At 30.6% G+C, this 14146-nt stretch overlaps 1 protein-coding gene across 1 annotated transcript in view; it reads right to left on the reverse strand.

Annotated features, from left to right (window-relative positions):
• The window catches only part of cerkl (ceramide kinase-like), an 84163-nt gene that overhangs the window by 15821 nt on the left and 54196 nt on the right, over positions 1 to 14146 (reverse strand). The window contains exon 6 of the mRNA XM_051118302.1: positions 271 to 345. Within this exon, the coding sequence (XP_050974259.1) occupies positions 271 to 345 (75 nt within the window). The remainder of the gene's footprint in view (positions 1 to 270; positions 346 to 14146) is intronic.

Below are 14146 nucleotides of genomic sequence, written 5' to 3' on the forward strand. Positions count from 1 at the left end.
TGCGCCGCCATTGGGATGCAGAGAGAGAGAGACTTCCAATGGGTGAAAATGAAACCGTTGCCCCTGCACACATAACTCAGTGGAATTGAAAAGTAAATACGAATCCTATTTACATATTATTATCATGTATATTTGTGCTCCATTAAGTCCTGTGGTTCCTCAAGGCCTTACTGTTAACGTACAGGGAGCTGTAAGGCTAGAGAATGGCTGGAAGCTTATGCATGAAGGAGAGAAAGAAACTAATTTAAAAAAAAAAAAAAAAAGACATACCCATGATGATATGCAAGGCTGCAGTCACAGCACGTCTTATTCCATGCACGGAGCAGGCCACCACATCGGTAGAACCTATAGAGGGATAATTAAACACAGTTTAACACTCTTCAATAGTGACCAAGCCCCAAAACACACTAACAGAACCAAAAGCGTAGTTTATATAAACTTTCGTATTGTTTTCGTATTGCTTCAAAAGATATAAAAAGTAGTGTTATTTATAGAAAAAATTGGCAGCACTATATAGCTTAATAGCAATAGAAGTTATGGGCAATATTAGGGTGAATTTCCCCAAAAACAAAATAAAAATAAAAATAAATAATAATAATAATAATAATAATTAATAATAAATAATTGTCTTAAATTTTACAATATAATTTTATTATATAAATATGTATCCCATCATATCATATATTATAATATATTAGTTTTTTTGCATTATTATGAAAATATTATCAATATTGTCTTAATGTTTCTAAAAATGTAGCATGAAATGCAGTATATTCTAGTAAGTCTTCTGAATCCATGCAATAGTTTTGTCTGATTATCAGTGAACAATAACATCAATTTTGGTCAGGTTTTCATATTGCTTCAGAAAATATGAAATATAGTGCATGACTTATTTACAGAAAAACTGTATATATTATTATGATATAATATTATAATATATTGCTATCAAGCTGTATATTTAACACTGCAGTATATAGCTTAATAGCAATAGGAAATATGGCCAATATTAAGTTATTATTTTTTTTTTTTAAAAAAAAGGTAAAAAATTGTCTTACTTCCTCCAGAATCAAAAGAAAAAATTACATTATGTAAATTATGTCTTACATTTTTAGTCTTATTTTATTTTAATAATCAATTTGAATAAACATGTATCATATAATAAATCAGATCATTATTTTAGGTTTTTTTTTTTTTTTTTTTTGCATTATTATGAAAATATTATCAGTTATCAGTGAACAATGACATTATTTAGGGGGCAGTCGTGGCCTAAGAATTAGAGAGTCGGACTTGTTACCCAAAGGTTGCAGGTTCAAGTGTTGGGTCCGGCAGGGATTGTAGGTGGAGGGAATGAATATTCAGTACTCTTTCCACCTTCAATACCACGACTGAGGTGAGACCCACTTGGCTGCCCACTGCTCCGGGTGTGTTCACGGGGTGTATGTGTTTGTTTGCACTTGGATGGGTGAAATGCAGAGCACAAACATCTATTTTGGTCAGGTTTTTATATTGTTTTAGAAGACTTGAAATATAGTGCATGTTTTATTTATAGAAAAACTTTGCACTATATAGAATAATAGCAATAGAAGTTATAGCCAATATTGGGGTGAATTTTACAATCAAAAATAAATAAATAAAACTATCAAGAACGGTCTTATTTCCCACAGAATCAAAAGAAAAAAAAGTCATATTAAAAATAAAATTATTATATGATTATATGAATTATATAAATTGTCTCATTTTATAATATAAATGTATTATTTAAATATTAAATTAAATTAAATTATGTTATATTATATTATATAATTTATTGGATTATTATTAAAAAATGATCACTATTGTCTTATTGTTTTTAAAAATGCAGCATAAAATCCACTATATTCTGAGTCTTCTGAATCCATGCAATAGTTTTGTCTGACTATCAATGAACACTGACATTAATTTTTTATATATATATATATTTTTTTTTTTTTTTCAGAAGATATGAAATGTAGTGTACGTCTTCTTTGGGTCATTCTACAGAAATGTCCACTTTTGGTATGGGAAGATGTTGTTAAATTTATTTCTTTTACTAACATTTAAATATAGACCACATTATTAGATTACCTTTTGACTTTATGAATACATATAAATTACATCCTAATGATTTTTTTTCTTTTCTTTTTTTTTTTTTTTTTTTTTTTTTTTACAATTATTACAAGACCACTTGTAATTTTTTATTGTGAAAATTTTGTGAAATATTATTTCTTGTTTTTTGTTCTTTTTTTCAGCACATGTAGTCAGAGTTACAGGAAATCCAAGCAAGTAGAAATTATGTTTTACTTGTAAACTTTTTACATTTGAAGATCAGGGTAAATTTAACTTATTTTGTCTTCAGGGATTTTTTATTTTATTTTGTCTTCTAAGTATCTTCTGTAGCCTCTGAAGGGCAGTACTAAATGAAAACAAAATGATATTTAGGCAAAATAAGAAAAAAGTACACATCTCCATTCTGTTCAAAAGTTTTCACCCTCCGGCTCTTAATGCATCATTTTTCCCTCTGGAGCATCAGTGAACATTTTAACCTCCTGTATTAGTTGCATATGAGTCCCTCAGTTGTCCTCAGTGTGAAAAGATGGATCTCAAAATCGTACAGTCATTGCTGGAAAGGGTTCAAATACACAGAAATGCTGGAAAACCAAAGAATTTGTGGGACCCGAAGAACAGCGGGCAGTTTAACTGTTCATGACAAACAAGGGACTCATGAACAACTATCACTAAACAAAAAAAGCTTGAGTTTAGGTAAGAAATGGGCTTGATTTTATTGAATTAAGATTCATCAGTATTTATCTTATGTTCCACAAACACAGCATCCAGATTTGGGTTTGTTATTTGGGTGAGCTGTTCCTTTAAATGGACTTGTGCATTTTATAAACAAGCAGCCTTTCTATTTGGATAAATTCTGTTCTCCGCACAGGTGATTTTGTGATAAAGCTTTTTCTCGTTAGACACACACTGATGCTGATGCTAAGAGACCATCTGAATGCTGTGGCATATGGTCCCATGATGTTTGCTATAGTGTGTATCCCTGCACAGACACTGTTTACTCTCAGTGAGTGATGAGATTCCATTAAGAACGGCTACAGAAACGTGAAAAAATGTAGCTTTGCTTTATTATAGTAGACTCTCTCCTCTGCATATCAATGTTCTCCAGCACCTGCTACAGGGGACAGAATGGGAACCTGTCCATTCAATTTCTATTCGACCAATCACGGCTCACTTAAAGTCCTCAATAATCTATGCCCTTTATATGCTATAATTGCACATGGTTTTCTTTGTTTAGCATATTTTCTTTTCAGAGCATAATAATATTACAACATGAATTTCAGTTGATATATCAATTATTTCTATTAAATTACTACACTAAAACCATGTACTTCAGGAAAGTGCATACTTATGAGTCTGTTGTGATGCTGTTGTGACTGCAAAAAAATAAATTTATAGACAAATGTCATAGCACAAGGAGTTATGGCCAGTGTTAGGCTAATTCTTATAAAAACTGTCAAGAAATGGCCATACCTTTCCCAAAATTAAAAGGAAAAACATATATTATATTATATTATATTATATTATATTATATTATATTATAAAAATGCAACCATTTTCAAACATATTTCAAAATCCTTTAGAATTTTTGTTTTGTTTTATTTTATTATTATTTTTTTTATTCTGTCTTTGTGTCCAAACAGTCAAGAATTGTATTAGTGTATATAAAAATTATTTAATTTAATTTAATTTAATTTAATTTTATTTTATTTTATTTTGTGTCCAAACAGTCAAGAATTGTATTAGTGTATATAAAATTTATATTATATTATATTATATTATATTATATTATATTATATTATATAAATAGTCATTTTTGAACATATTTCAAAATCCTTTTGAATTTGGTATATGAATTTGACAGATTTATTTTTATATTATTTTATTTTATTCTGTCTTTGTGTCCAAACAGTCAAGAATTGTATTAGTGTATATAAATATTATATTATATTATATTATATTAATTATATTATATTATATTATATTATATTATATTATATTATATTATATTATATTATATATAAATACAGTCATTTTTTGAACATATTTCAAAAACCTTTTGAAATTGGTATATGAATATGACAGATTTATTTATTATATTATATTATAATATATTATATTATATTATATTATATTATATTATATTATATTATATTATATTATAAAAATGCAACCATTTTCGAACATATTTCAAAATCCTTTTGAATTTTTGTTTTGTTTTATTTTATTATTTTTTTTTTATTCTGTCTTTGTGTCCAAACAGTCAAGAATTGTATTAGTGTATATAAAAATTATTTAATTTAATTTAATTTAATTTAATTTTATTTTATTTTGTGTCCAAACAGTCAAGAACTGTATTAGTGTATATAACAATTATTATATTATATTATATTATATTATATTATATTATATTATATTATATTATATTATATTATAGTATAGTATAGTATATTATAGTATATTATATTATATTATAAAAATGCAACCATTTTCAAACATATTTCAAAATCCTTTAGAATTTTTGTTTTATTTTTTATTTTTATTTTATTTTATTTTATTTTACTCTGTCTTTGTGTCCAAACAGTCAAGAATTGTATTAGTGTATATAAAATTTATATTATATTATATTATATTATATTATATAAATAGTCATTTTTGAACATATTTCAAAATCCTTTTGAATTTGGTATATGAATTTGACAGATTTATTTTTATATTATTTTATTTTATTCTGTCTTTGTGTCCAAACAGTCAAGAATTGTATTAGTGTATATAAATATTATATTATATTATATTATATTATATTATATTATATTATATATAAATACAGTCATTTTTTGAACATATTTCAAAAACCTTTTGAAATTGGTATATGAATATGACAGATTTATTTATTATATTATATGATATTATATTATATTATATTGTGTTATGACAGATTTACTATTTTTTAATTAATTAATTTTATTTTATTTTATGATTTTAAGTATAACCATTTTTTGAACATTTTTCTTTTTGAATCTGTTTTATGAACATGACATTTTTATTTATTTATTTATTTAAAAATTTTAATATTTACCCTCATAATAATAAAAAAAATATATATGAAAAATGACATAAAATTTGGTCTGTTTGCCACACCGAGTTATCATACGGCTTCATAAGACTTGGAATTTAGCCAATTTCAACAGTCTATTCCACTTTAGTTCTTTGTTTTTCAGGTGAAATATAATCTTAACAGGAGATAAAGATCTTACGATTGTAACATTTACCAATTAGGAAATATCAGGCACGTTTGGAATACTGTTTTCAATGTCCTGTGATTTGGGACTGTTTGGACTAGTATGCGAGCTGGAACCCAGCATTGATTTCAAAACAGCAGCAGCTTTGCCCATCTAATGAGTGAGGTAAAGTTAATCATTACAGGATGAGGACTTTGTTAAAGGGCATTAATTTAAGTTAATATCGCCTTGTGCCAATTAAGGCGGTTTACCTTGCTGGCAGCTTGCGCAGGGAGAACAGGTGTGTGTATTTGTACTGATTACTACCAGAGACAAACAGCAGAGAGAGGCTTGTCCTTGTCGGGTGAGTAGGCATTTCCTTTCATGCAGTTATCTGGCCAGTGTGTTTGCTCAGATCAACAGGGTATGAAAGCAAATGTCTGTAAATGAGAACAGGACGGAGGTGTTGGACGAAACCGTTCCCTCCCTTTCTGCCGATAGAGACGGCCAGGCCTACGGTGCTGGACACACACTCACACTCCGACTGAATTTGGCTGCAAGTACATGTGCCTCTTCCCACCTACCAGGTCACTGGTAATGTAGCCCTCCCTCACAAACACATCCATGATGCTTCCTGGCCTCTCTGGGAGTTTCCATATGTTGTGATGATTTCAACACCAAAGCCAGGCTCTGAGCCTCGGCTCAGTAAAGGTAACAGCATCTGACGGACTGACTTCCAAAACCTAGTGAGCTGCTCTACTGTCTACGAGCTACTAAGGATGGACATTTTAGTCACTGTGTTTTCATGAGTACTCAGTAGATTAATCAGATGAGTACATCCTGTATGCGTCAGACGTGGCATTGTTTCATGAGTCGTGACTCACTTTTGTCATTAGTCATACAACAAAAGTTAAAGCACAAGGCATTGTGTTTTATTATGAAGAATTATTGCCAAACTCAACGTTTGCGTTTCTCAGAGTGTTCTGCAGAATAGACATTTGCCCCATGTTAAACTAATCATTTGGAGCATTTAATGGTGTTTTTGTATTCACTCACCTCTTGTTTTAAAAATACAAGTTCATTGTAATCAAGGTAATGGACACAGTCATGTTAGGCCCTTGAGTGGATAACAGTCAAATGCTGGGATATTTATATATCATGGGATATTTTTATGACAATCGCATTTTTATTTTATTTGTGCTGCCTTTAAAAAAAGTGTCAGTTTTATTATAGTGTCTGTAAAAATGACATTTATTTTTTTTTATTCATTTATTTGATTTTATAGTAATAATGATGAGGGGTTCTGATGAGTTTTATTTTTATTTATATTTAGAATACAATTAGGATATTATTTCAAATGTTATGTATATGATATTGTAGTTTTATTGCACTGAATTTTATTTATCCTAACTCTAGCTTTAAATAAAATATGTTTGGTAGTGAAAACAAAATGCCATTATTTTATTTATTTGTTTTTTTTCTGTTGTTGTTTTACAGTAAAAATGATGAGGGAATTTGAGGACTTTTATTTATTTGCATTTTTTAAAATTTAAAATTACAATTAAGAACATTGCTCCCCCAAGATTATTTATTTAAATGTTATGTATACAATATTGTAGTTCTGTTGTACAGAATTGTATTCATCCTAATTCTAGCTTTTTAAAAAAAAAGTGTTTGGTAATGAAAACAAAATGCCATTATGATATTTATTTATTTATTTATTTATTGTTTTATTTTATTTATTTTTTTACAGTAATGATGAGGGGATTTGGGGATTTTTATTTATTTTCATTTTTATTTGCATTTAATACTTTTTTAGTTAAAATACAATTAAGAACATTTGTTCCCCCAAACTTTAAATGTTATGCATACAATGTTATAGTTTTATTGCCCTGACTTTTATTAATCCTTATTCTATCTTTAAAAAAATGTGTTTGGTAATGAAAACAAAATGACTTTATTTATTTATTTATTTATTTAGGAAAAAGTGCTTAATTGCAGTGAAAATATCACCAACATAAAAAAAAAACACATCAGCTGAAGAAAAAAAACCTAATAAAATAAAAAAAAATACAATTGAATGGAATTTATTTTTTTTTATGAATTTTGATCAAATATGCATAAAATGTAAAATGTACATAAAATATACAGTATAATAATTATTATACATTCTAAAATAAATTTATTTATAAATATTTTATTTTATAATTATAAAATAAATTATAATTATAAACATTTATTTAATAAGAAATATTTAAGATTCTGCACACTAATCATATCAAATGCTAAGAAATAAATATCAAATTTAAAACTTAAACTTAGTTCAGTTGTTGCCTCATATTGTTAAGTAAAATCACAATGGCTGTAAACATTATTTCAACTTACCAGTTAACTTTTAACTGACTTAAAAACTGAGGTAACACTTTATAATAAGGTTCATTAGTTAACATTAGTTAACTACATTGGTTAACATTAACTAAGAATGACCAATACTTTTATGGCATTTATTATTATTCTTAGTTAATCTTAATATAATTTCAGCATTTACTAATGCATTAACAGAGATTAATAAATAGTGTAATAAATGTTCATTGTTCGTTCATGTTAGTTAATACATCAACTAATATTAAGAAATGACACCTCATTGTAAATTAAGTTGAAATTTAAAATTGGTTAAATTATTTCTGAGAGTTAAAGTAATGGAAAAATGTAATCTAAAAAATATAATAGAATTTTTTTCACACCTTCATCCATCTTATTTATTTTTTTTTTTTTTCCACTGGGTTCATCACAATGCATTATGGGTTAGCCTTCTCAGGGAGGTATTTAGGTCAAGATGCTTCGAAATTTGGCCTAAAGCACGTACAGTTTCTTCATTTTGACACAGCCTTCACATCAGGAGTGTGCATATCACATCTTAAAATACTGCCTACGTAGGCAGCTCACTAGGTTTTGGAACAGAGCTGAAATCACTCCCCGTCGTAAATGACAAGCTGTGGCTTTAGCAAAGTGAGTCCTGCAGGGATAAATTCTATTGCAAGCAATAGGCGTGTGAGAAACTGTAATATAAGGAGCGCTTGGTCTACTGCCAATTAAAAGAAATATAATGAATGCGGTTACTTAACAGTCTCAGTGAGTGTGATATTAAAAACTCATTATCTGAATGCTAAAATTACCATTTCCAACAGAGATCTGGTAAAGCCCACTCGAGGTTTGCTAAAGCTTTGTCAGTCTACGTTGTATGTACTGTATGCAAGACAATGGCTGTTTTTTGGTGTTTGACATTGATCGTTTTGTTCTTTTGTTGTTGGGTGGTGTCTGTAGCGCTGCTGCCGTGCGGTAACACTATATTTCAAGCGTGCATCTGCCTCTCCCGCAAGGCTCAGAGCAACAGCCTGTGCCAACATCATCGGGAGTTCCATATATTACCCATCTCCATTCCAGAACCCGGTGACGAATGGTAGTAGCGCCCAGATATTAGAGTAGGGGGGCGAATAGGAAGGAAGGGGGCTTTGAAAGAGGGAGATGTGGGGGAGAAAGAGAGAGAGAGCGAGAAAAAAAATTGTCCTTGGAAGTGCGAGCACTTCTGCAGAACAATTAACTTAATTAAGCAGACAGCATGAATATTCATAAGGCAGTTAATGTCTCCCTCATCCAGGCAGATGAATGTGATGCAATGACTCGCTAGTCAAGCATGTCTAAGAGTCTCGTGGAAACTGCACCAACATTTTGGTTCTTTGCCTGGAATATCAAAGAAATTAACAGTCCCCCTGAAACCCTTAAAAGCAGGCAAATTAATTAGAAGCCTGCAATTTATATGCTATACGTACCGAGGAGTATATACTACGGTGCAGCGACAAAGCCTTTAATTGGGCAGGGCGCTACATTTTTGCATGTTTATCCTGCATTGTGTAAATAAGGAAGTTTGAAACGCTCTTTGTAATTAGTTTAATCTTTCGAAAAAGAAAAACTTGAATGCTTGTTCAACTTGACTGTGCTATGAATATTGACAGAAAGGAGCATAAAAAATGACAAATTAAAGCGTTAAAGAAGTTAGTCTGTTTTCCAGCTAAGATAATTAGACGTCAACTTGGCTGCTATATGAGGGCATTTCATGTATATTTTATTGATGTACGCATGGTAATTACTTGTGGAATAATCACTGTGGTTGATTCAGGTTCAGGTTCGTTAATGGTATCAATGGTTCAGTGAAGAACCTTTTACATCCATTGAAACATTAAAGGGACAATTCACCTAAAAATGAAAATTCTAACTCACCCTCATGTCGTTCCAAACCCGTAAGATCTTTGTTCATCTTCAGAACACAAATTAAGATATTTTGGATGAAATCTGAGAGCTTTCTGACCCTGCATTGACCACAGCAACTGACACGTTCAAGGGCCAGAAAAGTAGTAAAGACATTGTTAAAATAGGTAAAATGTAATAAAGCTATGAGAAGTTGTGGAATAAAGTCATTACTTTTGTTTTCTTCGGGCAAAAAAAGTATTCTCATAGCTAGGGTTGTCACTTATGTTATTTTGGTAATCAAGTAATCTGTCACTTATTCTAATGATTAATCGAGAAATCTTTTTTTTTTTTTTTTTTTTTGTAGTAATAAAAATAGACCTACGCGAACAATAGCCTTTAAAATGCATATGTAATAGCAAAGACGCAATAAAAATTAGTAGGGGTGGGAATCTTTCGGTACCTCACGATTCGATTCAAATCGATTCTTGGTGTCTGGTTTTCTTTTGTGCACATCGGACAAGCACACCGGTATTTTACAAAAACACACCAGTCTATAGTATGGGTAGTCCTGAGTCAGGAAATCAGTGTTTCCTATTAACTATTAACTTCCTAATAAATAAAAAATATTAATATAAAGGGTGTGTCCAAATCCGATCATACCGTGTTCAGAAAGAAAATGACGTACTACGAAACCCCTAAATAAAAGATGGGAGGGAAAAATATATTTCAGTGCTATCTCTTGTAATTATATTGTTAGGCATAATTATATTAGTAATTATGTTGCGGGCATCAGGGAGCCGTTATTAATATGCGGGGCATTGAAACCACTTTTAAAATGTGTGCTTGCATTTTACTTTCACTTTCAAGATTTGTGATCAAACAGAACGGCAGTAGGCCTCCTTACCACATATTTTACAAGATTAGATGTTCGTCAGTGATGCTCAGGATCTGCAAATCATTCGCCATCATCCTACTAGTCATCTCTCCATACTCTGTTTATGTGGTAAGTGAAATTTATATTACGTACTTCAATATTCATATGGATTTGGACATATGGATTCACTATTTGGCCATACCCCTACTCATAATAACAAAAGATCAACTATTAATACAATATTTTTCCAAACACTTGCACTCGCTAAAAATGGGGCAGGATGTATTTGTTTTACCTTCTCTATTGCTGTTGCTGTTTTGTTCCAACAACATCATGCTATTATTATTATTAAATTAAGATTTTTGAAATTAGTGAGTCAACGCAAATCGCTAAAGTATGAATCGCGATTCATGTGAATTGATTTTTCCCTCCACCTCTTATAGCTAGTTCAAATAAAGCAATCATATGGTTTTATTGAACAAAACTGTATGTTAAATACATATTAGACATTATGCATTATAATAAATGACTGCAGAGGGCACCAGCAGCCTGACGATTGTTTTTACACTTTACTGCACAACCTAATCCTTGTTTAATATTTACTAAACAACATTTAATTAAAATGTTCACTTAATCTTTAATATCTGGCCATTTCTTCATGACAGAAATGCTACAGCCACTGTTATTTCTTGAATATGTGGACATAAAAACATGTAAACTCAGGGCAAGGGTTAAGCTTTTATTTTGAAAACGCAATGAACAACATATTGAGAAAGATATTGATGTATTTTCCTATGTTTGCATAGGTTTATAAATGATTTACCTTACAAATCTGATGCAATGGCGCCCGATGCATTCCCAGATGAACATTATAATAAACCCAAACTCACAACGATATGCAGAGATGGAGTTTGAGATGCTCCACACATGTAAATAACAGTTTGTGTGAAGAAACATTTACTGTGAATTGAAGACGCACATACGTTACCTACACGCATGTAAATAATTAAAGTGCGTGTATTAAACCTGCATCACATATATTTATTTAATTTAATCATAGCCTTTGTGAATTCACAAAAGCATTATGCTTTACGGTGATTTTTAAATGGGTTTAATATATCATGCAGCCTTGGAAAACGGTCTTAGAGTGAAATGAAAGTAATTCACTGTCGGGATAAGAAATATTAGGAAGAACTGCTGGGTCATCGGTCTGCGATAAAGGAGGCAGATCATACGGATATTTACCACCTATTACAGGGCTCACATTCACTGCACTGCATTCATGCAGTCCTATGTGTAGCTTAAAAAAAAAAAAAAAGGTTGAACCAAATGTCACATGGACTGTTTTAATGATGTTCTTACTACCTTTATGTTCTGAAGATGAACGAAGGTCTTACAGGTTTGGAACAGCTTGAGGGTGAGTAAATAATGACAACGTTTTCATTTTTGGGTGAACTATTACTTTAAAAATAAAGGTTTGTCATTGGTATCAATGGTTCTTTTGGAACTTTTGTTTTTAAGAGTAATTATTAAAATGTTGCACACACCAAGAAAATCATGCTTCTCTTACGATCTGATCACTGAAAAGTTCCAGTAATGGTTTTCTATGGCATTGCTGTGAAAGCTTCCTTTTGGAAAGCCTTATTTTTAAGAGTTTACTTGGGTGTTTTTGCAGAGCTGTAACAAAGAGAGTGATTTGACTCCATTTCCTCCGTCCCTAAGGATTGACCTGGGTCTGATGTCACACCAAATGACACATCCAAACCTGCGCAGGAAAACGGCAGAGGCGGGGGGTCGTTTTTTTCCCCTCTGCATTTGTGACAGGAAACTGTTTACAAATACTCCCGTGGGATTCGGCACTAATGAAGAGAAAGCGTGACCCCGGTACGGTCAGTTTGCAGCGGGTGCGGAGTTGGAGGGTTTCCATTGCTCCTAACAACAGCACTCCATTTTGCTGCGCCTGAAATGACAAGTGAAGGTCAATCTCTTGGCCGAAAAAGTAGGGGCCTATCTACGCTGCTCTCCCCTCCTCTTCCCACCCCAGTTTGGCAGCTCTTTGGGGTTGGTTTGTGCCACGCTCGTGCGAAAAAAGAGAAAATATCTGAGCTTAGTCAGTCCTGTGTGAGTGTGGACAATACTCTGGGCCGCTGATCCAAGGCCAGAGCCCGTTTTCAAAGACAGCAAAGGAGAGTCAAATGGAGGATGCTCCATTTCAGACACTCTTGAAGGCAATTAACTCAGTGTGCGAGTGGGCCATTCAAAGGCCTGACTGTGATTAAATCAATTTGATAATGATACACTCGCTTGCTGCTGTTATGAGCTGCCTGTTTGTTTTCGCTAGAGGAGTTTCAGAACACAATCAAACTAAATCATTCTGACAGCACAGAAACTAGAGACCGAAATTACTACAGGGTTCGATTTTTAATTGGCAGCACGCCTCTGATTGTTTTAGTGCTGGAATGAAGCATAAAATGTCGCACGGTTTACCCACACGGCTGTTGCTATAGATTATCGTATTTTACAACTAGTCATATTTTGACATGCAGTGATTATCAATTATAGGTTTTATTTCAGTTTCTTCATTTAAATACCTCATGAAGGTATTTAAGTACCTCAAAATTGTTTGTGGCTTTTAGTCCATGTCTGCTTTGAGGACATGAACATGAATGCTGGTGTTGTTGTTCTTATAGTTTTTTAAAGATTCATTTCCGGCATTTTGCCCTCATTACGATAGGACGATAGTGGGAGAGATAGAGGGGTATGGGATTGGGAAAGGTCCAAGAGCCGGGACTCAAACTCGGGACGCCCGAAGCGCAATGATACTGATATGTTGGCACGCTGCCTACAAGGCTATTGTCGCTAACTGCTAAAGTTCTTATTACTAATTATTTTAATGTTAAATAATAAAATAAGAAAATTATTTAAGTAAAATTTATTTTGTTCTGATACAATATAATATAAAGACAAGAAACTATTATCATTATTATTATTATTATTATTATTATTATTATTAGAAAAAAATGTATATTTATTTGGCAAAAGTGAAATATTTGTTATTATGTATGTAAATTACAGATTATTCAAGTAAATTTGGTTTGATTTAATAATATAGTATAATATTTACAAAATATATAATTAATTAAAATATACAACAAGCTCATAAACTATTATTATTATTTTTGTTGTTGTTTTTGTTAAACTGTTTACATTTATTTATTTATGTATTTTTTTGGAAAAAGTGTAATATTTATTAAAAATGTATGTAATTTACTGATTATTAAAGTAAAATTGGTTACAATCTAATAATATAGTATAATATGTACTAAATATATAATTAATTAAACTTTATATACAATAAGACCAAAAACTTTTATCATTTTTAAGTTTTATAATAATCATTATTATTGTTGTTGTTGTTGTTGTTGTTGTTATAAAAATGTTTACAATATAGCATAATATTATAATAATATAATAGTAATTTTATCTAATAATATAGTATAATATATTTACCAAATGTATAATTAAACTATATATACAATAAGACCAGAAACTATTATTATTATTATTATTATTATTATTATTATTCAAATGTTTACATCTATTTGTGTGTATTTATCTACCAAAAATGTAATATTTGTTGTTAAAAATGTATGTAAAGTACAGATTATTCAAGTAAAATTGGTTTTGATCTAATAATATACGATAATATTTGTAAAATATA

The sequence above is a fragment of the Labeo rohita genome, chromosome 9 (assembly GCF_022985175.1).
Source record: "Labeo rohita strain BAU-BD-2019 chromosome 9, IGBB_LRoh.1.0, whole genome shotgun sequence".
Classification (NCBI taxonomy): Eukaryota; Metazoa; Chordata; class Actinopteri; order Cypriniformes; family Cyprinidae; genus Labeo; species Labeo rohita.